The 27825-nt window shown below is 39.1% G+C and overlaps 1 protein-coding gene across 1 annotated transcript in view; it reads left to right on the top strand.

Moving 5' to 3' along the window:
* The window catches only part of hcn4 (hyperpolarization activated cyclic nucleotide-gated potassium channel 4), a 74437-nt gene that overhangs the window by 11915 nt on the left and 34697 nt on the right, over window positions 1–27825 (top strand). Inside the window, exon 2 of the mRNA XM_030726102.1 lies at window positions 10547–10970. Coding sequence (XP_030581962.1) covers window positions 10547–10970 — 424 coding nt within the window. The remainder of the gene's footprint in view (window positions 1–10546; window positions 10971–27825) is intronic.

Genomic DNA, 27825 nt, shown 5'->3' on the forward strand with positions numbered 1-27825 from the left:
TTAGAATAGTAAAGTGTGTTGTCTGTGGCTAAGGCCCCGAGGTTCTACAGTTACTCAAAAGTGACATATGAAACACAAAGGGCTTTTTGCTTTTATTTCTTTTTTTTGTTTTCATGCTTAAGTTACAGTCGATCTTCTGTATGTCTGGAAATGGGAGGACTGAATGAGGGATTTTCAGTTTGTTGCAATCTGCAGCCTCACCACAAGACGCCTCTAAATCCTGCACACTGGTCTTTAAATGCTTTAATTTTTTTATTAGAAGACACTGTAACAAAGATTTATTTTGTTTGTTTGTTTTTGCTATGTGTCCTAGAAAAAACATAAGTTCAATATTATTTAATCTAAGTACATTAAAAAAAATGCTGTAATGTCTAGTTTCAGGTAGAAACTAGACTGTAGAAATAAAGATGTTTTTTTAGATAACGAGTCCTATTTCAGACTAACTACACACAGAAAGAAGGTTGCCCTCACCAAAAGAATGACAGCAATAAAAACCGAGACTCGTGGTCATTCAAATAATGGTGTTTTTCATGACCTCCGGCAGCAAAACATTTTAATACAGTCAGAAAAATAGGTTAGAGTAGGTGGTTTGGTGTGATGAGGATTAGACAATGGGCACCCTGATTAAAGTCCTCCCTTTCCTCTTTCTTACCCACAGTCAAAGCTTCTCACCATCACAGATATTCTCTCACCTTAGCCAAGTAATTTTAACCATTATATGGGTCAACAAACCAGTTGTAATCTATGTACTATAGGATTGGTGGGTTTAAACTACTCAGCTAATGACAGATTAACAGCTCCAGTGAAATAACTCATATACAGTGTGAAAACATGCAAACTGATATTTCCACATAGAAGAAAAACCCTCATGTTCTCTTACACAGCTGAAGTTTGTATTGAAAGTGCGTAGCTTTGTGGTAATCAAATTGTACTGACAGAGGGACTGGCTTTTAAAGCTAGTCCCCTTTCCAGCACTTGTCTTGACTTTACTGACCACTCAAAGTGCTTTACAGTACAAGCTACATTCACTTTCACATGCTGTAGAGCATTTATCTATCACACTCACTTTCACTGGAGGAGCTGGGGATCAAAAGACAGGTTTTCTGATTACTGGGTGGCCCAGTCTACCTCCAGCGCTACCACCACCCCCAGATAAACTGAAATGGTAGGTTTGTGTTGCTAATACTTAACATGACATGAGGCAGTCAGAAAGTGAGCCTGTACTTCTGAGCAGGACTCCTGATAACGAAACCAAATCTTCAAAGAGAAAATGGGAGCAAACATGTTCATACATATGCACCCACATGCACAAATGAATTATTTAAAAGGAAATTTTTTTTGAATGGAAAAAAAGAGAAATTTCAATCACTTCATTTGCCTGAACCACATTTACAATGCAGAAACTTGTTCTCGTTAAAGTACAGTCATGAAGCACCCACTGTTATTGTCCTGTTCCCATTCAGTCAGTGTTGTGAGTAATAAAGGTAGGACCTGTTAACTGTTGGCTGCTACATGCGCCTGATATGACAGATGATCTGATTGCATGTCATTCCATCATTTTCTCAGCATGGTAGCCAGCAGACAGATATCAAAATGTAAACAGGTTCACAGACACACGCATGCATAAATATGAGCATATGCTCCCTGTATATGCAGACCTATATATATTCCTTTTTTTTAAATTCTCTAGGCCTCCTCAATTTAGATATAAGCCACTCTGAAAGGTAAGCGTGTGTCGATCTCCGGTTGTTTGTGGTGACTCTCACAATCCCTTTCAAGTACCCTGGCTGGCAGGGTGAGGAGAATGAAAGAGGCTTATCGTGTAGTTAGATGCACTCTAAGGGTGACAACATGTTCCTGCTGTCCCTGGTCACCCCACCGGAGAGCACAGTGATCTGTGGCTCTGTCCCTGCAGACAGCAAAATGTCAGGGCTCCCTTCATCAGTACAGTGAACTCTTAGCATCATAACAAGTTAAGTGTGAGTTGTCCCTCTGCTATCTTTTTCAGTTCTTTCAATTTTTTTTTAAATGTTTGTTTTGCACACATCCATCAGACGAGCCTTCCCGTGATTTACTTTCTTGTTATGCAATCTCTGATGCTCCTCAGGGATCAAGTAATTGCTCAAAGCATGCAAGCTCTGGCCACATTTTTCTGTATCTTGTTATATACTCGGAAGTCACTTTGTCACTGTTTTCTTCACTGTGTTTTACAAAATAATGATTCATGTGGAGCTAATGTAATGAACTCAGATTCAGACATAAAAGTAGTATCCAGTTGCTTTCATTGCATTATTAGATACATTGGAATTTCTGGAACACATTTAGAGTTGATTTGACCATTTTGCCATTTTTGTTGCACTTACGTGGCAATAATAACTGAGGCATCAATAGGGAGCACTATGACAATTATGCAACAAAATAAAAGCACTGCTGACCTGGCACTACTAGGTGGCTTCCTTTTGCTTTTATTTTATTTAAAGACAGGTAGTATCCCATCACACAGCTGGAAACTGTGATTTGCTATGCACATAGAGATATGGGATTGTTTAATGCCTTTGAAATGTCCGTCTAACATCCCAGGTTCACCCAACTGTATTTATAGAACAATGTCTCCTATGTCAGGGTCCTAGTGCATAATAAAACACAGTAAATGGATCCCTGCTATGTTTAGGTGGCCTGACCTCCATTAGGAGGCAACCACAAGGCTAAAAAAGAGAAATCATGAGCATTTATTCATACATGCACACGCACGAACAAGCATGCACATAACCACAGTCTACTGGTGAAGACACACAAAGTTCACAGAGATTTATACACTGCTCTTTGAAAGTATCTCTTCATACCTAAATGTTATAATGGACCAATCAAAATTATTAGCAAATATGTGATTTTTTATTGATTTTTTACTGATAATTGTGTCAGTGGCTATCATATAATTTCATTGAAGAAAAAAATCCATGATGTGACTTGCTTTTTTCCTTTTAGTTATGTAGAGCCATGTATCTTGCAAGATATATGTGGACAATAAGCATACTGTAGCTATTGCTAAACTTACCAATCCACACACGTCCATAACAAGTGAGATTTGGTCAAACAGGTGGCAGCAGTAACTGTGTTGTGCCACCAAGAAGTCTTAAACACCATTGCGTCTTGTTATTCCTCCTTCAAAGATGTTGCAGAGATTTCATCTATCAGGTTTATTTATTTATTTAAAATTTTTCGATTCTTGCATGTTTGTCAGGTCTACGTTTCTGTGGCTTTCCTTCTGCTTTTTTTCAGTCCTGAAAGATACCCAGTTTAATTCTGAATGCATTTGCAGAGTGTCTGGTTTGTCTGAAGATTCCATCTGTCCAATATTTTTGATTTAAGACCAAATATTGTTCACTATAGCTTTTTCCGCATAGAGGTACAGTAATTAATATTTTTTGGCTATTTAGAGAGTGCTGTACTTTTAAATATACATGTAAGCATGTAATTACATCTTCCAACAAATTGCTGCATTTAAACTCAGAACTAATTCATTAAAAATACAATGGAGCAGGCACTGGTTTGTGGGACCATCCATGCTGCCCTGCCATCTTTAATACAGAGATGGATATCACCAATCTGCTTAATCATGTTTTATGTATGTGGCTAGAGACTGACCACATTTGTAGTATATTAGTTATTAGTTAGCTTATTAGTTAGCTTTTTCACACTATAAATGATCACTTTACATTTTTATGGTTATACTTTAATTATCTCATATTATGTCACTCTCCACCTCCACCACTGCTCTCTCTCCTCACTCATTTCCACCTCGTCCTCTTCCTCCGCCACTCAAGCTCCGAACACACCTGAATCAAATGGCTGAATTACCTCAAGTTCTCCAGAGTCCTGCTAATGACTTGTATATTTGACTCAGATGTGTTGAAGCAGAGACACATCTAAAACCTGCAGGACACCAGACCTCGAGGCCTGGATTTGAGGATCCCTGACATAGAAAGTTTCAGTAACACCAGCTAACATCCGCTAACAGTGGCAAAAACAGCAGTGCTTACCAACACAAAAGTTCAGGAGATTATCCTCAACAACTCACCTCAGTATTGCTCTCATCAGACAGAAGTTAGTTTCACTGACTCATCGACTTGCATCGGACTTCTTTCACAAAGTTTTACTGCCTCTTCCAGAGTAAATAGATGTGGACACCCAGCATATTAACACTGCAGTCATATTGACAGCTGTGGTAAACAGCAGACTGACAGCCTACACTTGCTACAGATGAAGTTTGGCTGGAGTTGTTTGTCCTATAGTGACCACTGTAGCTAGGATTATGCACTTGATTTGGGAGGAGTAAGGGTGTGTCCCAATTGAGGGTCTGCATCCTTCTAAGGCCGGAAGTGAGAGGCAGTCTGGCCTTCATATCCGCATCAGCAGCTATTCCCGCTCTTACCTCAGTGTAGCTCCTGTCATCTAGCAGTCATGACAGTGCAAAGCACAGATGTGGAAAAAAGTTGTTAAAAGCCCGAACTTTTGCTCTTTTTTTTTTTTATTTAATCCTGGAGGAACTGCAGCGTCGTTGCCGGTACATTAAGGAATAAAGATAAGCAAATGATTAATTTCCAAATATACTGACAGCTCTCCAATAGAGTTAAATAAAACTATCCAGTTATGAAGCTTAACTTTCATCTCAGCCAAACCGATTTACTCAGGAACAAATGAAACACTGAAATAAACCAAACATCAACCACTAGATATCATCTGAGTAAATTATATCTGCGTTTAACTTCCACTCAGCGTTTAACTTCCACCCCGCTGCAAAAGCCAGCGGGTGTTTGAAGACAATGTCAGGCGTTCTCTCCCGGTAGGGTGAGCCTCAACCCCCCGGTCAGCTGACAGCGTGGCGAGGCAAATTGGCTGTTAGACCAGCGGGAACGATAAATCAAGCAGGTATTTAAAGTTTACATATCTACATTCTCCCCTGAAAACATCGTAAAAATGTTGTGTCACAGAAACAGTAATATTTCAAAATTTTTGGCCACTCTCATCTGCCACTCCGGGAACAGGCTTCAGCCTGCTATGAGTCACGGCCTTCGTTGTCTGTCTGTGACATAATGCCATTTTAATCCTTAAAATGCAGCCTTAGAAAGATGCAGCCCCTGAATTGGGACACACCCTAAGAAAACAGAATTCAGTTGACTACAGTCTGCAATCTACTGACACCTAGTGGATTTTATACACTGTACCTGTGGCATAAGTTTCCCAGGATATTGATTAATCCTAGTCCTAGACCTTAAAACCTTTTTAATAGAAGTCCTCACTAAATTTGTGTTTGTATGTGTGTCTCAATATTCATAACTAATACAAATCCTAAAATGAAGTTTACAAATTTTGTAAGACACTTACTTACCTTATCAAATAATGCATAAAGACTGTTTACATTTTTTTATATTGGGAAATGTGCCAGTATGAAGCACAACTGTCGTTACCAATGTTTGCATTTCTCCTGGGCTTCCGTCTTAAGCACACAGTGGTGGCAAGGCTTGTCTAAATATAACTCCACTCCATATAACAATCTGGAAAAGTAGATACCCTTTTACTTTGAAGAATTCCAATTACTGTCACTCTTTTCTCACTACATGTGTGTCTGTGTGTGCAATACACATAAAACTGAGATGTAGTCTACATGTCTGCATGCTATAGAGTGAGCTCCCCGTGTAATAAACTGCTATCCAAAGACCCATATTTGCTAGATAACTGCTTGTGTTATTTTTGAAGACATTTTTATCCAGAGACATAAATTCTCTCAACAGATTTGTGTGTCAGAGGCCGTGTGCTCACACATAACAACGACAACCAGGAAGAGGGAGACTATATTGCAAACAATATAAATTTCTGATGTTTGCCTTTATTCTGCACCAGTAAAAGCACTTTGTCTTGTACACAGTTCAAAGTCCTCAAACTATTTTCTGTAATGTGGAATATCAGTGAATATTACAGGTGTATAGTGACGAACATTACTTGAACTTCTTGTGTATGCTCTGCTTAATCACACACGTCTCATAGTGCTTCAGAAAGAAAATGCTGTTTTTGTTTTAAGTGTTTAGCAAAAGAAATGCAGAAACAAATAAAATGAAAAATATTTTGTTTTTTCATGGTTTTGCTTTATGAAACCACCAGTGTGTACCAAACTGTTTATATATATATATATAAAAAAAATAGATATATATCACTACATTTTCACTTAATGTGATTTGGACCAGGGGTCTGTTGCAGGTCTAACACAGAGACAGACAATCACATTCACACCTACAGCCAATTTAGAATCACCAACTAACCAAACCCCACTAATTGCATGTTTTTGGGCTGGGAGAAAGCCGGAGTACCCGGAGAGAACCTATGCAGACACAGGAAGAACACACAGAAAGGCCCTGGATTCAAATCCAGGGCCTTCTTGCAACAGTGTTAACCGCCGTGCCACCGTTCTGTCTCCTGAAGCATTCATTCTTCTTCATTTTTTATAGTTCTGCTCTTGTTATAAGTTTTGCACAGAAACAGATCTTTATAGCCCAGTTAGAAGGGGGTGGGTAAATCACTGCATCAATGCACAGTGATTCAATTACCGAGCCAGCAAGGAGTGCAATTTATATTCAAACTCCCTGGTTTGGAAGATTGATGAGATTACAGTACAGTTTGCAATTAACAGTTAGCCCTCACTGACCTTTGAGGTGTGATTTACAGGCCAAACACACATGCTTTCGTGTCAGGCCACCTTCTGCCATGGGGACATAGTGGGTACATAGTTTATTAAAACAGTGTTACACCATGTGTATGCAGGCTTGCAAACACCACATATGCACAATAGTAAAAGACTAAAACTGATTAGTGGTGACACTTTGCTGGTGTTTGTCCAACAGTGGAAACTGTGCGTACAAACCAGTGTACTCATAGTGCTGGTCAGTAGAAGCAATTAAATTCAGTTCAATTCAATTTTATTTATATAGTACCAAACAGTCACATCAAGATTGTAAGGTAAAGACCCTACAATAATACAGCGAAAACCCCAACAATCAAACAACCCCCTGTGAGCAGGCACTTGGCAACAGTGGAAAGGAAAAACTCACGTTTAACAGGAAGAGCCAGGCTCGAGGTGGTTGCAGCCATCTGCTGCAACCACTTGGGGTTGAGGGGAGAGAGACAAACCAAAAACACATGCGAGCCAGAGATTAATAATAACCAATGATTAAATGCAGAGTGGTGTATAAACACAGAGGTGAGTAAAGAAGAAACTCTCTGTGCATCATGGGAAGCCCCCCCAGCAGCCTAGGCCTATTGCAGCTTAACTAAGGGAGGGTTCAGGGACACCTGATCCAGCCCTAACTACAAGCTATATCAAAAAACAAAGTTTTGAGCCTAATCTTAAAAATACAGAGGTTGTCTGTCCCCCAAATCCACACTAGGAGCCGGTTCCACAAAAGATAGTAATATGTATCTTTCTAGTCCCTGTCAGTAATGTTTCTGCAGTACTTTGGATCAATTGAAGACTTTTCAGGGAGTATTTAGGACAATCTGATAGAAATAAATTGCAACCTAGAAGTAATAAGTGCATGAACTCGTTTTTCAGCATCACTTTGAGACAGGATGTTTCAAATTTTAGAGATATTGCACAAATTCAACAATTCAGTCCTACGTATTTGTTTAATATGTGCATTGAAGGACATATCCTGCTCAAAAATGACTCCAAGATTCCTCACAGTCTTACTAGAGGCCAAGGTAATGCCATCCAGAGAAAGTATATGGTTAGATGCTATATTTCTAAGATTTGTAGGGTCGAGTACAATAACTTCAGTTTTATCTGAATTTAGAAGCAGAAAATTCGAGGTCATCCAGGTCTTTATGTCTTTAAGAGATTTCTGCAGTTTAACTGATTGGTTTCTGTTGTCTGGCTTCATGGATAGATAAAGCTGGGTATCATCTGCATAACAATGAATATTTATTCTATGCCTTCTAATAATGCTGCCTAAGGGAAGCATGTATAATGTACAGTAAATAGAATTGGTCTTTGCATGGAACCCTGTGAAACTCCATAATTAATCTTAGGGTGTGAAGAAGACTCCCCATTTTCATGAAAAAATTTGAGTCTTTTAGATAGATATGATTCATACCACTGCAGTACAGTAACTTTAATACCTATGACATGCTCTAGCATTAATTCAATTCAATTCAATTTCAATTCAATTTTATTTATATAGCGCAAACTCACAACAAACAGTCATCTCAAGACGCTATATATTGTAAGGCAAAGGCCCTGGACTAGTGTAGCAAAAGCCCAACAATCAAAATGACTTCCTATATTCAAGCACTAGGCGACAGTGGAAAGGAAAAATTCCCTTTTAAGAGGAAGAAACCTCTTGCAGAACCCAGCTCAGGGAGGGGCAGCCATCTGCCCCTGGGGGTGGGGTGAGGGGAGGGAGACCGGGCAAAAGACAAGCTGTGGAGAAGGGGCAGAGACTAATAATAACACAGAGTGAGTGGAATTTATGATACAAATTATTTGAGCAGTTTTGTAGGAATGAGGTCTAATAGACATGTTGATGGCTCAGAGGAAGTAACTACTGAAGTTAACTAAGAAAGATCAATTGGAGAGAAAGAGTTTAAATAAACATCAGTAGTACTGAAAGTAGCTGTACATAATGATACGTCTGAAACATTATGAATAATTATTTTACTAATGGTTAAAATTTTCTTTGTGTAGAAATTTATGAATTCATTACTAGTTAAAGGTTACAGGAAGCAGAAATAGTCAGCAGCTGACTCTTTGTCAACCTGGCTACAGTGCTGAAAAGAAACCTGGGGTTGTTCTTATTTTCTTCAATCAGTGATGAATAGTAAGATGTCCTAACTTTACAGAGGGTTGTTTTTTTTTTTTTTTTTTTTAAATAGAGCAACAAACTCTTTTTCCAGGCTGAATGAAGATTGAGACACCATTTCCTCTCCAGCTTATGAGTTATCTGCTTTAAACTGTGCATTTGTAAGTTATACATAGGAGTCAAGAACTTATGATTTGGGGCTTTCTTTTTCAGAGCAACAATATCCAGAGTCATACGCAGTGAGGATGTAACACTATTAATGAGATAATCAACTTCTATGGATTAGAGTTTAGGTAGCTGTTCTGTATTGTGTTAGCACATTGCATTGAAGAAGATAACAGTGGAAGAATTATATCCTTGAACTTAGTTACAGCACTTTCAGAAGTCATCTACTGTAATTTATTCCCCACTGTTGTGTAATCCCTTATTGTACATTTAAGTTTTATTCAAAAATGATCAGACAAAAGAGGGTTTTCAGGGAATACTGTTAAGTCTTCAGTTTCTATGCCATATGTCAGAACAAGATCTAGAATGTTATTAAAGTGGTGGGTGGGCTCATTTACATTTTAAGAGAAGCCAATTGAGTCTAAAAATAGATTAAATGCAGTGTTGAGGTTGTCATTTTCAGCATCTACATGGATGTTAAAATCACTAACTATAATTATTTTATCTGAACTGAGCACTAAACCAGATAAAAAGTCTGAGAAATCAGACAGAAACTCTAAATAAGGGCCAGATGAGTGACAGATAACAACAAATAGAATTTAGTTTTTCAATTTGAAAGTCAGGCTTTCAAATGAAGTCAAACTCTGGGTCTTTGGTTGATTAGTAAGTTGGAGTGGAAGATTGCTGTTACTCCTCCTCCTCAGCTTGCGCTTCGAGGATTGATGATAATGATGATGATGATACTTTATTGATCCCACAATGAGGAAATTACAGTTAACAGAACACCCATCCAAGAAGACAAACAAACATGGGGAGATAGGTGAACTGTGGCCATGCTGCCCCCCTTCTGGAGGCGCTGCCACTGCCAGGATTCTGAAGTTAGTGTGACTTGGTCATGGACACCACCCAGAGAGCCAGCAATTTAAGGAAAACGTATCACTCCTGGTCCAATTGGGGAGGGGCCCAGAGAAAACTAGACTGACATTGTTTTGGCAAAAGCAAGACAGAATACATGTTTGTGAATGAGAGGGAGACAGGTGTATAAATGAAGACATAGTGATAGTGGATAGATTAAACAAAGGATGTTGAAGATGGAGCTGTCAGGTGGGAGGAAAAGAGGAAGACCACAGAGAAGATACATGGATGTAGTGAAGGATGACATTCATGTTGGTGTGACGAAGGAGGATGCTAATGATAGGGTGAGGGTTGCTGTTTTAAATTCAAGTATCAATGAGGTATACTTGAATTTAAAACAGCAATCAAAATAAAACAGCAAGCCACGTTACTACGTCCTACATAATTAGTAAAAAAAAAATCACACTACTGATCACACTATTTACAAAATTCTGTCTTCTTTTGCATTTTTTTGCAGGCAGTTAAATTGTATAATTTCTAGAACATTTATTCTCCATTAATTTAGGTTTTTTTGGATTTCGTTGAAAGAAAAGCACAATAAAGTTACTTAATATTTTTATATTTTGACTTTAGTATTTATTATATCTCTACCTGTCTCCATTTGTCTCGCTAACAAGGTTTTACTGGGATTTGACCATGCTGCTACTGATGGTTGGAAACCTCATCATCATCCCTGTGGGCATCACCTTCTTCAAGGATGAGCACACACCCCCTTGGATTGTGTTCAACGTTGTCTCCGACACCTTCTTCCTCATGGACCTGGTTCTTAATTTCAGGACGGGTATCGTCAAGGAGGATAACACGGAAATCATCCTGGATCCGCAACAGATCAAGATTAAGTACTTGCGGAGCTGGTTTGTGGTCGACTTCATATCCTCCATCCCTGTAGACTACATCTTCCTCATTGTGGAGACGCGCATTGACTCAGATTTCTACAAGACAGCGCGCGCCTTGCGGATTGTCCGCTTCACCAAGATCCTAAGCTTGCTGCGACTCCTGCGCCTCTCTAGACTCATTCGCTACATTCACCAGTGGGAGGAGGTAAGAAATCATTTTCAGGATGTTAAGCTGTATGTGAACAATTCAATCCAATTTACTGTATAAAGTGTATGTTGTGAGCTCCTTTACCTTGTCCTTGAGAAAATGCATTCCCTCGTGGATCCCTGGATTTACACATGTAAAAGAGACAGAACAGAAAGAATAAAAATACTTAACATATGATGATAATTGCAGTGATCATCATGCAAGAATACTATTTCCTAAAACTATTTAAACAGGGATTCACTTGCTCAAGTTGTATTCCAAATTCTACTTCTGTCCTAGGGAGCCACTGCGAGCATGTTTGCTTCCCCTTTTCCTTCCAGGAAAGAAATATGGATAGATGCTGTGTCTGATTGCATCCACCCTTGAAAAGAGCAAAGAGGCTCTTTTGCTGTGTACCAGTCACCAATAAGTTGATGAAAGTGGGATGTTGATTAGCATTTTCTCACTGTGTGCCCATCCTGGCAGTGGAACCCCAGAGCCCAAAGAGGCAGTGCTGCAGTACAAGCATGATTATGATTGTGGCAATAATTAGAAAAGTTCCAATTACTCTCACTGGATGGGTTTTCTTATTTAGTTTCATACCTAAAAGGTGCAAAGTGAAGCAATAGAATCTCAGCATGGGGTCAACAAGAAGACACTCCATGCTGCTGCTCTGTATCATTGTGGAATTAGCCATACAAAGCAATATTTCAGCTACTAGTCAGACTGTAAAATTCCAGGACCAGAAACCATTTAACAGATGTGTCATCGGCTTGATGTAAGCAGTATATCTAATGAAATAATGAAATTGGATGAGATGAAATGATCTTCACAGTACTGACATTTTTCTCTGTGTTTATTTCTGGGAAAATAATTTTTGCATCCAGATACTTTCCACCTGATCAAAAAATTAGAAATAATAAGTACATTTTTACTGATTTAGACTTAACTTTTAATTTGTTATGTTGAGCTTAATAATTTCTTTGAACTGTTAGTTTTTCAGGTTGTAATGAGTGTACATACAGTATATCTTTAATGATTTAAAAAACAAAAATTGGGTGCACAAGTTTGAATTAATTTGGATCTTCTGTACCCCACCCAAGTTCAAAAGTACAGTACCAGTACTGTACAGTCAAAGGTTTGAACACACTCACCTTGAGTGTGCCCAAACTTTGACTGGTACTGTATATCCATGGAGCGATGTACAGACGTCTACAGGCTGACCCTGACTGCCATTTGGCTACCACCACCATGCTTGACAGTTGGTACAATGTTCTTACATTTGAAAACCTTGCCTTTACTCCTCTAAACATTCCTTTTGTTATTGTGACCAAATAGCTCAGTCATTGTCTCATCTGACAATACAACTTTTCTCAAGAAGGAAATTTTACTTGTAAATAAGGGCAGCTGCAAATTTAAGTCACGCTTGAAGGTGTTAATTTTGGAGCAGGGTCTTCTTTCTTGGATGGCATCACTATGGTCTTGGGGGCCAAGTCCATGGCGATGTAAAACTTGCTTCACCACGGACAGTGATTCATGGCAGACTTGAGCCTTGGTGGTTCCTGCGTTAGTCCTGAACATCCTAACCAATTTCCTCTCATCTGAGGGTGACATTTTGGGTCTTCTTCCAGACCTTGGCAAAGTGGTGACACAACCGAATAACCTGTAATTGTGTCCAATTGTTTGAACTGATGATCTTGGAATTTGTTATTTAGAAATGGTTCCACGAGATCTTCCCAACCTGTGTAAAACTACAGTTGTCCTTCTTAGATCTTCACTGATTTTCTTGGAGTATTGGTCAATCCAACGTGTACTGCTAAACGCATGCTTTTTATGCTGGCAAAGAAACTACCAGTTATAGCCAATCATGACCAATAACGAGAAGTTAACAGGCCTTCACCTTGTCGAGATAAAAGACATTGTAAAACCTTCATCACTGCTTATTAAAAGATTTAAGTGAATGTATGTATATATATTTTAGCCTGTGTACTTTTGACCCTGTGGGATTAGAGAAAATCCAAAATAAATTCAAACTTGTGCACCCAGTTCTAGTTTTTTAAAGTCATTAAAGATGTATGCTGTACAGTCATTCCATCTTTGAAAAAGAACAGTTCAAAGAAATCATTAAAAGTCCAAAATTACCATGACAGTCATGTCCATGGTGAGTATAGGTAAACTTCTGACCATGACTGCACAACCTAATAATTTCAGTTTACCTGTATGATCAAATGTAATCTTTTTTTATTGTGATAATATTTAGTGCACATGTACACAACTTACAATTTAAAAATGTTAAAATTCTCTTTCAGTTTACATAAAAATGGAATTTCAAAACTTTAAAAGTAGATCTGCTCCAGAACAGTTAATAGAGCATTTTATTTTTAATGTTTGTTTCAAATGAAAGGAAATCCCAGAATAAAGTGTTTTAGTAAGAGCCAAAGTGTGCCATCAGAGCAGCTTGGCACACAGTGACTTCTTCAAGTCTCTGGAGCTGGTGGGAATACTGTAGCTTGTAATTACTATAATTTTCAAAATCATCAAACCATTCAACAACCCCTTGTGCACTATGGAGGCAACCAGCTCCGTTTAGTTGTAATTCATTCAGATATAGCTGCATGTCGGCTTCAGTATCACATCACTATTCAACTAAAAAACTACAGTCAACAATATATATATATATATATATATATATATATATATATATATATATATATATATATATATATATATATATATATATATATATATATATATATATATATATATTGTTTTTCGTTGTTGGTTGTATTTGTGTCACCACTAATTGTAGGTATTTAATATACATTTCAGAAAACAAAGGCAAATCTTAAAAAGTTAACTAATGACTTAAATCAAGGACAGTCTCTGAAATTGACCCAGATAGCAGCTATACAGTTGAGATCATGATTTTTTTTTAGTTTAGTTTCATGTGCATCTTTGCACAGTTTCTCTTTTTTCACATTGAACTTACATTACAATATTACAATTAAACATTATTAGCTGATTTCGACATCATTGTACTACTATCTTCATAGCACTACTATATTAGTAAATGATTGTGTTCACCTGATTCTATAGCAATTGGAAAGGCTAAATAGCAAACTATTTGCCAATCAAAGCAATCTATATCCAGACCTTTCAGCATGAATTCAGAAGTTCCTGGTTTTCAAATATTTAGCTGGATAGAACAGCTGGGTAGAACACTGTATATATGTGTGATGACATTAATCATGCAGAGCCTCTGTGATGCCATTTCAAAGGGAGGAAAAGTTCAAATAAATCACTGGGGGTAGATTCCTTTGTCACCCTGTGTCTCTATGGATGCCTGCTGCTGTGCTTCTGAACCTAAAATGAAGGCAGAGATACATGTATTTCAAGCTAACCTTGATTTGAATAACATGGACAGTGGGCTGTCACATATTCAGGCTGTGCAATGAGGTAGCAAAGGATGGTGGGGAAAGAGAAGGAAATTGTAGAAGAGGGGAAATACATAAAAAAAAAATAGACATAAAATTTGCACACATTTAGACAGCTATCAGTCAAGTTATCATTTCCTGCCTCGCATTATCCCTTTAAAAAATGTTTGCTTTATTGTGTCTGTTTCATAATCCTACTGCTTTACTGGAAGTAAAGCAAAACAGACAAACGGGAGAGTAAACAAAGAAAAAAAATTATTCATAATAATGTTAATGGGAAAACTTGCAAGGACACTGCAAGGTAGTGATGACTGCAGCATCTATAAAGCACTGAAACAATACAACAACGAAATGGGGCATTACACTCACAGTCAGTTGCTATTTAAATGTGCTGTTCTTGTGTGGGTGTGTATGTGTGCGAGACACTGTGTGTGAAGGTTTGCTGATGAATGCTAGTTAGGCAGACAGAGTGAAAGGCCAGCTTTGCCTCAGTGCCAGAGTACTCCAGATGAAACCTCACTGAAATGTCATCTGTCACTGCAGAATAACTTGTCGCCAAGATCTCACCACCCAACTGACTTTTTGACTTTTCCTATTAGCAGCTACACTTCAGACAAGGTGTATGCATTTTATCACCATTTGAATGTTTTGGTAAACATCACACTGACCTTATTCCCATCTATTTACGTACATATTGAACTTTTGAAAGACTAGAATAATGGAGAGAAACACTGTTCTGTTAGTGGTACAGTGTGTTTCCACTTTTGCAGATAATACAAAGTAACACACTAAAAAATAACCATAAAAAATTTATTATTTCTCTTTGTTTTACAGAATTGAGGCAGAATCTTTATGATCCATGGCAATGTGCAATTTATCCTTCTGTACAATCAACAAATGCAATTCAGCATTACTTGCCACTCTAAATATGGCACGATGAGATGTGTACTGACATAGCAGAAGCTGCAGACCTGTGATGCCCCGATGTCCTCCAAAAGGCAAAGCTGATTTATTTCACTCATATTTCACAAGTGTCTGCAAGCTAGAAATAGTTCTGCACAAATTCATTTGGTTTGTTATTGTTTGAGTTTCATTTCCTCTTCTGTAAGAAGTCACGCAAAGGACATTTCTTCTGGGAAGTGCTAGATACAGCTCAGTGAACTCTACTGCATGGTTTAACGCCTTGAAGAGTGATACTGTGGGGAACAAATTTTAAAATTAGAATCTTTTTTTTCTCCATGTACTGAATTGCAGTGAATAATGCTTTTTAGGAATCAGAACAGGACAAAGGACTATAATCATATCAAAGGACATAAACAGGGATATAGTTCAGAATGTAGAAAAAACTTAAGTGCATTAAAAGTGCTTTTAAGACATAAAAAAATAGCATAAAATCATACTCACACAGCTTATATATTATTTCAAGACAAATTGCATAAAGAAACTTGACTAAGTTTAGAATTTATCATTTGCTTTATTGTGACCTGCACATTCAAAGCAATAGGCTGGTCCAAGACGTCATAAATCTGTTTCATAATCTTTTGGGGACAGTTACATATACATGGAGCAGTATCATTGGTCACATAATCATAATATTATAAGTGACATAGTTGTGCCTCAGAGATGTAAAGGGACTGAATCTAACTGATGGCTCCTGCATGGGAAAAATTTTGTAAAGACTATCTTAGTCTTGATTTAATGACATTTTTTACAGGTCAGGAAAGTAGTTCTAACTTGTACTTGCATGCACATGCAAATACATATTTGTCTAATGTACTGCAGTCAGAACACAAAATCATTCATAATTATACATGTATGCCTTTACTGGATTTGTTGCAAGGGAGTAAAACTGCATAGCCTCTGGAGAATATTCTGCACTAGTGCCATATAACTCAGACATGTTGGCACATAACTGCAAACTGTTAAAGTGTCCCTGAGCATAATTGTTGATTGTTAAACTACTCCACACAGAAAAATACATTTATGTTTTAGGCATTTTTTTGTTTTAGTTTTGTAATTTTTTAAAATTGGGATTTTAAATATTTGCCAATAAGCCCTTTTTTTCTTATTATATATTACTAACCAGACATGGATAAATATAACACTGACAGTATACTATGACTGGAAGGACGTGTTTCATACAATCGCTTGATTGTAACATACATTTTCCTGCTGCCCTGTGAATTAATATGAAATATGTGCTTTGCACTCATTGATGGATAAATTAAACTGTAAAGGAACCTGTTATGCTTTGCTATTTTATGCTATCCTTTTGCATAGCTAATGATGTTCAATATGATATGCAGATATCCATTGCACTCACACATACAGGGCAGACTGTCATTATGCGTCTCTCCTGTCTCCATCTTGTCAGCTTCCTCTTGTCAATTTTCATTGGGATAAAAATAAGACTGTGACCGGATATTCTCCTCATTGTCTCCTGTTGACGAACCAGTGACTTGGATGAGATTAGTCATCCTGTTAAATCAGATTCAAGGCAGTGAACTAATGATAAAGCTCTAAGGAGCTTCCTCTCACAATGCCTGATGCCTACAACAAAAGCGTTTCAGTTGGCCGACCCAGTAAACGTTACTTTCAGTGTGGATCAAGATGAGTTTCTGAGTGAAATAGGTTATTTTTTTATTTGTTTGTTTGTTTATTTTATTGCCACAATGTAAAAGTTAAAAAACACAAGATAGAGTTAAATAGTGGTGACGGATATATCATCTGAGTGGATGTCAAACAATTACTTTACAGTAAAGGTGTGGGAAGCAAAGTTGACCAGTTGCATCAAATCCAGGATAATGTGTTGGTGTATGGTAGAGCTTTGCTAAGTGTGTAGGTTTGTGTGAAAATACAAGGTGGGGAGATATACACGTTGTGACAAAAAAAGAGAAAAGGAAAGGAAAAATGTGAAAATAAGAGCAGAGATTTTGTACTGAGGGGGCTGAGCATTTAGACGAGAATGAAAAGTGTGTACATATATATATATATATATATATCCCACCTCGCCCTGCAGGCAATCTTTTGTCCTCCAAGCTCGGGTCCTCTACCAGTGGCCTGGGAGTTTTGAGGGTCCTACGCATTATCTTAGCTGTTCCCAGGACTGTGCTCTTCTGGACAGAGGTCTCGGATGTCGTTCTTGGAATCTGCTGGAGTCACTCTCCCAGTTTGGGGGTCATGACCCCAGGTGTTCCAACTGCCACAGGAACCACTGTTACCTTTACCTTCCACATCCTCTCTAGCTCTTCTTTCAGCCCTTGGTATTTCTCAAGCTTTTCATGTTCCTTCTTCTTGATGTTGCCATCACTTGGCATTGCTATATCTATCACTACAGCTTTCTTCCTCTGCTTGTCCACCACCACTCTGTCCGGTTGGTTAGCCATCACCAGTTTATCTGTCTGTATGTGAAAGTCCCACAGGATCTTAGCTTCGTCATTCTCAACCACCCATGGGGGCATATTGCATTTTGACCTTAGGACTTCTAGGTCATACTCGGCATAGATGTTACTGCATATTGTGCCATCGATTTGGTTATGGCATTCCATGTATGTCCTATGTGCTAGCATCTTGCATCCTGATGTTATGTGCTGGACTGTCTCAGTGGCATCTTTGCACAGCCAGCACGTGGGGTCTTGCCTTGTGTGGTATACCCCAGCCTCTATCGATCTTGTGCTTAGAGTTTGCTCTTGTGCTGCCATGATTTGTGCCTCTGTGCTGTCTTTCAGCCTAGCTTTGTCCAGCTATGGGCCTGTCCTTCTATGATGGTTCCTGTTCTTGCTCCTCATCTTTCTTGGGTTTCTGCTGCCTGAGGTATTCACTAAGCACATGATCAGTTCTTACCATCTTCGTGATGTACTCATGGATCTTTGTTTTGTCCAGGATAGTGGTTCTGACACTTACTAGTCCTCAGCCTCCTTCCTTCCACTTAGCTAGAAGATGTATGTAGCACTACTATAACCATCACTGAAACCAACCATCTGATCTATGCTATGGCAGTAGTGATCCTTGAGATGCTTGATTATAAGATGAACAGCCACAAGAGGTAGTACCCTCTTTGGAAAAGAAGACAAGAAGCTAAGTTAGCCAGCTCAGCTATCAGAGCTGCAGAACGGTGTGATGAAGAAAGGGTGCCTAAGAAGTACAATAACCTTTTCATACTTGAGGCCTTAGAAACTGCCAAGCAAAGACTCGGTCTTGGCTAACTGCTTGAACAGGTATACCACACATACAGTACCTGTCAAAAGTTTGGACCGTCCAAACTTTTGACTGGTATTGTAGAAGCCAGGAGAATAAATCAGATGTTCTCTACTGAACTGTCCAAGACGTAATCTCAGTGGCAGGGGAACAATATGGGTACCCCCACCAAGGCTGTAGATGAAGCAATACTAGACGAGTCTCACATATGAAGCGTTGGACAGGACTAGGCCCTTATATGATTAACACCTACTGGCTAAAGAAGTTAACTGCACTCCATGAGTGCCTGGCAGCATAAATGAACCAGATGCTAATGTATAATACACACCCAGAATGACTGACTGAAGGCTGGACAGTCCTGATCCCCAAGGATCCCCAGAAAGGACCAGTCCCATCCAACTACCAGCCAATAACCTGCCTCAGTACAACATGGAAATTCCTGTCAGGCATCATAGCAGCTAAGATGAACAGGCACATGGCTCAATGCATGAGTGGGGCCCAGAAAGGAATTGGCAGTAACACCAGAGAAGCAAAACACCAGATACTGGTAGATAGAGCAGTCATTCGAGACTGTAAGACTAGACTGGCCAACCTGGGAACTGTCTGGATTGACTCAATTATTCATACACGGATCCTGGAATGCCTTGGACTATACAAGATCAACGGGAACCCAAGGGCCTTCATCAGGAGCTTAATGGGGATGTGGAGAACAACACTAGAGGTCAACTTCAAGTCAATTACACAAATCACCATCAAGCTCGGAACTTACCAAGGAGATGCTCTGTCCCTGCTGCTGTCCATTTGCCACCTCCTCTACATGGTTGACATCAAGCTGTATGCCAGGAGTGAACAAGACATCGATTCACTGATTCAAACCACTGAATCCACAGCAGTGACACTGGAATGTCATTTGGACTGGAAAAGTGTTGTTGGATGGTAACAAAGACATGGAAACCATCATGGAAAGACAGGCCCCTGGACAGCATGTATCACCAGCACATAGAAGGCGTGGCTGATATCACACACTGTAAGACCCTCACGTGTAGGCTGTGCAAAGATGCCCCTAACACAATCCAGCACATAACAGCAGGGTGCAAGATGCTATCAGGCAAGGTATACATGGAACACTATAACCAAGTGGCAAGCACGGTATACAGGGACATTTGTGCTGAGTATGGTCTGGAAGTCCCAAGGTCAAAATAGGATACTCCCCCACGGGTGGTTGAGAATGACGATGCTAAGATCCCATGGGACTTCCAGATAAACACAGACAAATTGGTGAAGGCTAACATACCGGACAGAGTAGTGGTGGACAAGCAGAGGTAGAAAGCCGTAGTGATAGATGCCAAGTGCCAAGTGATGGCAACATGAGTGATGGCAAGTGATGGCATGAGATGATACCTGGACCCTACAGGGGTTGCACAGGTAGTCCAACTCCTCCAGGATGGCACATCAATACGTGCCATTGCCAGAATGTTTGCGTTGTCTCCCAGTACAGTCTCAAGAGCATGGAAGGAGATTCCAGGAGACAGGCAGGTACTCTAGGAGACCTGAACAGAGACATAGAAGGTCCTTAACCCATCAGCAGGACCAGTATCTGCTCTTTTGTGCAAGGAGGAAGAGAGCACTGTCAGAACCCTACAAAATGACCTCCAGCAGGCCACTGGTGTGAATGTCTTTGACTAAACAATTCAGAAACAGACATCATGAAGGTGGCCTGAGGGGCCCGACATACTCTAGAGGGCCCTGTGCTCACTGCCCAGCACCATGGTGCCCACCTAGCATTTGCCATAGAATACCAGAATTAGCAGGCCTACCACTGACACCATGTGCTTTTCACAGATATGAATTCCTTCACCCTGAGCACATGTGACAGTCTTGAAAGGATCTGGAGAAGCTGCAGAGAACATTATGCTGCTGCAACATTGTTCAGCACGACTGGTTTGGTGGTGGGTCAGTGACAGTCTAGGGAGGCATATCTATGGAGAGATGCACAAACCTCTAGAGGCATGGAACGGCACCCTGACTGCCATCAGGTATCGGGATGACATCCTTGGACCCAGTGTCAGAGCCTACAGTGGTGCAGTGGGTCCTGGGTTCCTGCTGGTGCACGACAATGCCCAGCCTCATGTGGCAATAGTGTGCAGGAAGTTCATGGAGAATGAAGGAATTGATACCGCTGACTGGCCCCCACGCTCACCTGACCTAAATCCAATAGAACACCTCTGGGATATTATGTTTCAGTCCATGACACACCGCCAGGTTGCACCTCAGACTGTCCAGGAGCTCAGTGATGTCCTGAGCCAGATCTGGGAGGATATGCCCCAGGACACCATCTGTCGTCTCATTAGGAGCATCCCCCAACATTGGCAGGAATGCATACAAGCATGTGAGGGCCATACAAACCCCTGAGTACCATTTTAAGTTGCTACAATGAAATTTCGACAAAATGGACTAGCTTGGCACATCATTTTTCACTTTGATTTTTGTGATGTTTTTGAATTCAGCCCTCTGTAGGTTGACAATTTTAATTTCCATCAAATTATGTGGCATCCTTTCATTCCTAACATATTACCCAGTCCATATCAGTATATATATATACAGCATAATTTTCTTTCCGATTGAGATCTGATGTTTTCCAAGTGTTCCTTTAATTCCTCTCGCTCTTAAGGAAACTTTTCTTTAAGGAAAGTGTTGTTTGGGAGCGCAAGAGAGGGAGAGAGACAGCGAGAGAAAGTCCAATTTTCTGAAAAAGTATCAGGAAGTCAATCTTTTTTTAATATTTGCAACTTGGATTAAGATTTACATCCCTGTGGTGGCTTTGTGCTGCAGTTTCCAAGAAACAAAGCGATACGTCAGGTATTGTGATGAAAGTCAGCCATGTGGCTTCCTAGTGGGTCCAGTGATGGAGCAGAGCACCTTTCATTTCCACCCAGTAGATCTGTACAAAAGTATTTAAATAAGTTAAATCAACTAATCAACTCCCTACTCACTGACCCATTACCTTAGCCAAAGACTGGTCTTTCAGAGATAAGAAAAGCAGGAAGAATAGATTTAATGGGCTATTATTGAGTGCACAATGAGGCTTGCCAGCAACAGTGACAGGTCCTCAAGACTCTGAATGAGTCTATTGCAATATGAATACCCAAAGTGAGTTTGCTTAAAAAACTGTTACACTGAAATGTGTAATGCAGCGCAAACCCAAAGGCGCACCTTGGTGCGGAGCATAGCTAGAGTGTTTTTTTGTGATCTGAGCCCTCCAGGCCTGTTTAGACAGATGATGGAAGGGTGTTCCCTGTGGTCCACTACCAGGACTACTTTGCATTCTCCTCATGCTCTTTGTCCACCATGAAAGTATGCACGAGCATGACATTTTGGTCGAGGCATTTACAGTGAGAAATCTAACCCCTGCCCACAGCCTGTTCCCCTGAATCTGCCATCAGGCTGGATAATTAAAAAATAACCCTGAGTAGTGTAAGGGTTGATTTAGTTTCTAAACTGCGCTACTTATCACACAGAAATCATATCTCACTCTCTAACATAGGAAAATTAGCAAAATAAAGGTACTGAACTGTAAATATCCAGTAGGCTACTTGGACAAAATTAAAACAATTTGGTGAGACAAGACAGATTACACTAAAACAATCTGTATGGTCACCAGATGTCTGCTACCTGTGGATCTTTAAAATAAAGCACTTTTTAATCTATAGCTAAAACTCTGTGCCTTTCAATAATTAAACAACTGATTAGTCAAATTTAGCTCATGCTTTCAAATTTAGATTTAATACCATATCTTTTTTATTGCAAACAAATGATCAGTTACTCCAAAGTACAATGCGACATCCCCATATTGCCAGTGCATTAACCAGACAATCAAAGTGGCATCTCCATGATGAGTTTTAGCTTACTCTATGACCAAAGCTATGGGATAAAATGCCCTGTGTTCATTATTAGCTGTAACAGCAATTTAGCTTTCACAGTTTAAACTATATGCATTTTATAAACTAGCAAAAGTAAATTAACATTCAAGCCTGTAATACTGTGCAGTTTTAAAAGCAAACAGTGATAGGTCTATGGAAAATAAGGCATGTTGAAGTCAGTCTTCAACATGGCATCAGAAAAATGATACGAGTGAAGGATTTTGTTTTTTCACATGTGTCAAGACACCATCACGCCAAACATTCATCATCATTAGCAGTGTGAGCGGCGAACAACAGATGCTTCAGTATAGTGCTACAATGACTGTGTCTGGACAGCTACCATCAGCACCACGGGACAAACGCATCTATTCTCTCACCTGGATCACACTCCTCTCACTCCATCTGTTTGAGATGAAGCTGCAGCTGCCTTAATTTTCTCTTTGCCTGTCTGGGCCTGACGCTGTTTGTGACTGTAGTCACATTTTTGATCCTTGGGTTTATTAGTCATTATTTGTGTATGTATGCAAGGTTGAAGTGGCTTTTCCCAAACAATTATAGCCTCCATCTCAAAGTGCTTACAACCTTTTATAACGTGATCTGGATAAATAGTCAAATATAACTGGCTGCAGAGTGGCCATTAGTTCCTGATGAAGGATACCTACTAAGTAGTTCCAGTGAAACAATCTTTTTATTGCTCTAAATCAATGAGTTTACATAACCTGTATTGAAAAAGGTTAACCAAAGCAACCGGGGAGTGCTGAAAGCCCTGTTTACAGTTTACTGAAACACATTAAGCTAACTTCTAATTAAGTACAGAAATGAATGGCTTCATAATTTCTATTAACCTGTTTGGAGAATATGACACATTTGATGAATGGCATGGATGTAGCTGAAGAAAAAGAAATTGAAAAAAATGGCACAGCACACTGAAAGATTTTCTAAAACTAATAGTCTTAAAGTTTGAAAACTACTCCACTAGTGCTCTGAATGCTCCCTGCAAAGGGTTTTAAGCTGTTGTTCAAGCCACCAAAGCAGCATGAGTGTCAGCAATGAAAGCGTAAGTAGTATGATGGCCACTGTTAACCATCATTTAGATGAATTTATAACTACCAGCCTTGACTATCCTCATATCTCTGATTAGACCTTGAACTCAATTGAAATTCTGCTGCAATGTTTCGTGATATGCCACTTGATCTGGCCAGAAAATACTGTTCAACATTCAACTATGTTTGATGGCTTTGCATAGAGGGCAGCTAGTGGCTCACCACAGCATTTTTTTATCCTTCAGAGAGATGAGGATGGGGTTGAATATGTCAGTCTGATGCATAATCCACTGACTACTAATCATGAGGACCCAAATGACTCATACACTGAAAAATGAAGACTTTTTATGTTGGTGAGGCCCAAGGATCCTTGCAAGTTTAAGAAATATAATTCAAAATGTCCAACAGATTTTAGAGCTCTTTACCTCCACCCAGGGAGAGCTATGCAGTCCCTGACTATGGTAGACTTGGACAGAGACTTGTATCTCTATAAAAGTTCACAACAAATGAAAACATCACATTTAATTTCACACAAGGCAGCCCATCCATCCATTCTCTTCCACTTATCCTGTTCAGGCAGGGGGTGGGGTGGGGCGGTGGAGCCTATCCCAGCTGTCATGGGGTGAGAGACAGGGTGCACCCTGTACAGGTCCCCAGCCTAACACTAACTAACACAGAGAGACAGATAACCATTCACACTCACATTCACACCTATAGGCAATTTAGAATCACCAATTAACCTAACCCCACTAAGTGCATGTCTTTGGACTGTGGGAGGAAACCTGTGGGACTGTGGGAGTGCCTGGAGAAAACATGAGGGGAGAACATGCAAACTCCAAACAGAAAGGTGGATTCAAACACACACCTTGTAGCTGTGAGACAACAGTGCTAATCACCACACCACTGTGCTGCCCACACAAACGGCAGTACTGTTGCTGTATTTCCATTGCTGCATGTCTATGCTTTGGTGTTTCAGTGTTTATTGAACCTTCTGACAATTAAAAAAAAAAGAAAAAGAAATTAAATATCAATGTGCATATATGATGTTTAATTTGCATCATTTTTGCTACATCTGGCATTTTTGTGCACTTTATTGCCCAAAAAATGTATTGTGCAATTTATTCAGGTTTTTCAGGAAAAAAAAAAAACACACTCCTGATGTAGAGGTCTCAAAAACTCACAAAAACATATTAAATATTATACACTTGATGTTACAGGGTTAATATGATTTCAATTTGCACATATTTGTAGAGTATGTTTTTTACAATAAATTACTGTGTTTAAACACTGTCCTCACTGCTATATCGTAAAAATTGTCATAACTACGACTATAATTATCAGTATTATAACTGCTTATGTGCTCCTGAGCTGCCATGAGCTTAGTCATGTTAGAAATTAAGTAAAACTTTCTGATGAAGACTTAAAGTCCATGTAAAAAATGCCATGTGTTTCATAGCTTTACTTGCACCACTTCATATCTAGCAAGGCTTCTTGGAAATAGTTTTTTACTTCTAGCTGCCACACTGAAGAGCACCTGTTGTGCCAGCTGTTAGAGCCATGCAGCACTACCTTTCTAGCTGCAACATGCCATGTTGTGTAATGCTGTGTGTGCAAATAGTGTGTGGATGCACATTTGTCTTTCTGTTTCTTTTAAATACTGAAAACACAGAGTAGACTTGCTTAACAGTGTGCTGGAATCTAGAAGAACCATTAGAAGTGAAAAGAGAGGATATACACAGACCTCCCTCTCTCGCCTGAGAATAATGATTTTTTAACCACCTTCTAACAGAACCAATCTCGGGAATAATTTTTGTCGTAACTGGAAAGTCTGTTCCTGCTTGGCAGGGTTATATTCGAATTGATTGCAGCTGTGGAGGGAGATAGGGGGAATCACCTTCCTCCAGTGACAGCACAGTTTGGGTTACAAACTGGAGATTTGCATTGCATTACCCGTCACAGTTTTCATAGGCTTTATTCTGTTAAAGTGCCAGAGGTCTTTTGAGGGCATATCTACAGTAGGAAAGTAGCAGGAGTTATTGTTGAACAGTAATAAGTCATTCAGGCTGTGCCACAAGATATTGAAGGGAATCTGTCATGCTTTAGAAATATGCTGACATTGCTGAGTTTGATATTATTCAGTATATTGACAGGTTCAAGGACAGCCTGTATATTAATAAAAGATATGTCCCAAGAGGAGCCAGTGTTGTGTACCATTTTAGATGCTTGTCATAACAACTGCTTATCAACGTTATAATGATGCATTTACATGTAGTTTCTAAAGGGAACACTATAGAAATGTTGTATTATTGTTTCTTAGGCTTGAGGACTCACAAAAGGTAGAAATATGTAGTTGAGGCTAGGATAATCTAATGGCAACGCACTATAAAAATATAGAGAACAATACTGTACAATACTTTTTACATTTAAAAGTATGAAAAATGACTACAGTGTAAATTTTATATCTTTAGTGTATTTCAGTGTTATTCATAGGCTAGCTTGTTCAGATATTTTGGAAAAACTTTCACATGGCAATCTAGTTCGCCTTAATTCTAAAAAGCTGCTGCTGCAGGGTAGCTTTGTGCTTCATTTAATAAAAATATGCTTTACTTTCACAATTAGCATGAAGGTAAAGTAGCTCGAGTATCACATAATTCTACAAACAAGTCTAAGCAATACACTGTATGCTTGTATGCGTCATATCTGTGCCAATCCTTTGTGTCCTAGGAATAGATGCTCAGTATTTGAATTTGCAGATGACTTTGCAAGTTTTTATAGACTTTAAAGAATCTTGTGTTTTATGAAGCATCCTCTTCCTGTCTGGAATACCATTTCACAAATGAAAAATATATCAGATTCAATGCAGAAGATGGAAAGGGGTCCCTCATGATTTATTTATTTGCCACAGAGTGAATTTAACACTTTAATATTATGAAACGCTGTTAGAGCTTCAGTCGGAAATTTGACATCACACATCACTGCATATTAGCTAGCATAACTTATTTATGGCTGTATTTTAAGGAAAAGGGGCTGGGTCCTAAAAGAAAAAAAAAATAAAAAACAAACAAAAAAACAAGAGCTCATATTTGTCTTGTAGAAAGTGTGGAAAAGAGCGGATTTGGTGGGTTGAGTAAAATACTAGCATTTTTAATAATTTGGTAATGTAACCCCCCCTCTCCCCACGAAAACTTGGTATCACCCAACCGGCTTTCTCTACCATGCGACAGCGTTCACCGTTTGCGTGTGGAAGCAGCTGCTGGGGAGTGGGTGTAGTTAAAAAAAAAAAAAAAGAATATAGCGCCCAAAAAACGGACAACCAACAATTTTTCATTGTTGGTCGACAGCACCTCCTTGTAAATGAATGATCTGAAGCTACCGCAGTCTTATATAAATTAAGTATACAGCTGCAACTCTCTTGTTGTCTTTAGGTAATTTTAAGCTGATTTCAAAATGTACAATGTCATCTACATTTAAGCATAATTGCTGAAAATGAAATGAAGGGTTTTAGTCTGCTCTTGTTTAATTACTAATGGCTATTTTTGTGGAATTGTGTCGTAATTTCTCCTAGCCAAATTATAGTGCACCAGGTAAATTTATACACTTGGAAAATTGAGAAATTTAGGTGTGTCATATAATAGATTATAAAAATGTAAAATATTTGTTAATGTTGAAAGAAATGTGGAACATGTGAGCCTTTTCTTAATTGTTGAAGGTGCAGTGTAAATACAAAGAAAGTTAAATAAATACATAAAAGCCTTACAATGTATTTCTAATACGGTTAACCCATTTACTTTTGATTTAATAAATAAATAGGTAGAGAGCTTAACCCCCGCAATGTTGGTCCCAAAGTTACGCCCTTGGGTTGAGTGCAAAAAAAAAGGTGCGGCTGGGTGAATGATTCAGCTTTGGTGATGTATAAGCACTCAAGGCTAAGAATTCTGAAGAAGAACAAAAAGAAAAAAAAGGGACAGGGTTGGAGAGGAACACACTGAGCGTCTGACAGAGTGCGTGAGTGAGGATGTCTCCATCCACTCTCAGAAGCACAGTTTTCTGGGCATACCTCTGGCTTCATGCTAGCTTGTTGACAGAACTAAATTGATGTGATTTGATGGTGCAGCAGCACCCACACTGACAAACACAACACCAATCCCTGCCAGCTTCTTCCTTAACAAAAGCGTAGATAAAATACACAGATACACACTCGCATTTGTATGCCTTCAAATGGAAACAGAAAAATAAACATACCCGGTGCTTTAGGAACAACGACTAAGATTAAACTTTG

This window comes from Archocentrus centrarchus, chromosome 3 (genome assembly GCF_007364275.1).
Source record: "Archocentrus centrarchus isolate MPI-CPG fArcCen1 chromosome 3, fArcCen1, whole genome shotgun sequence".
In the NCBI taxonomy this organism is placed as follows: Eukaryota; Metazoa; Chordata; class Actinopteri; order Cichliformes; family Cichlidae; genus Archocentrus; species Archocentrus centrarchus.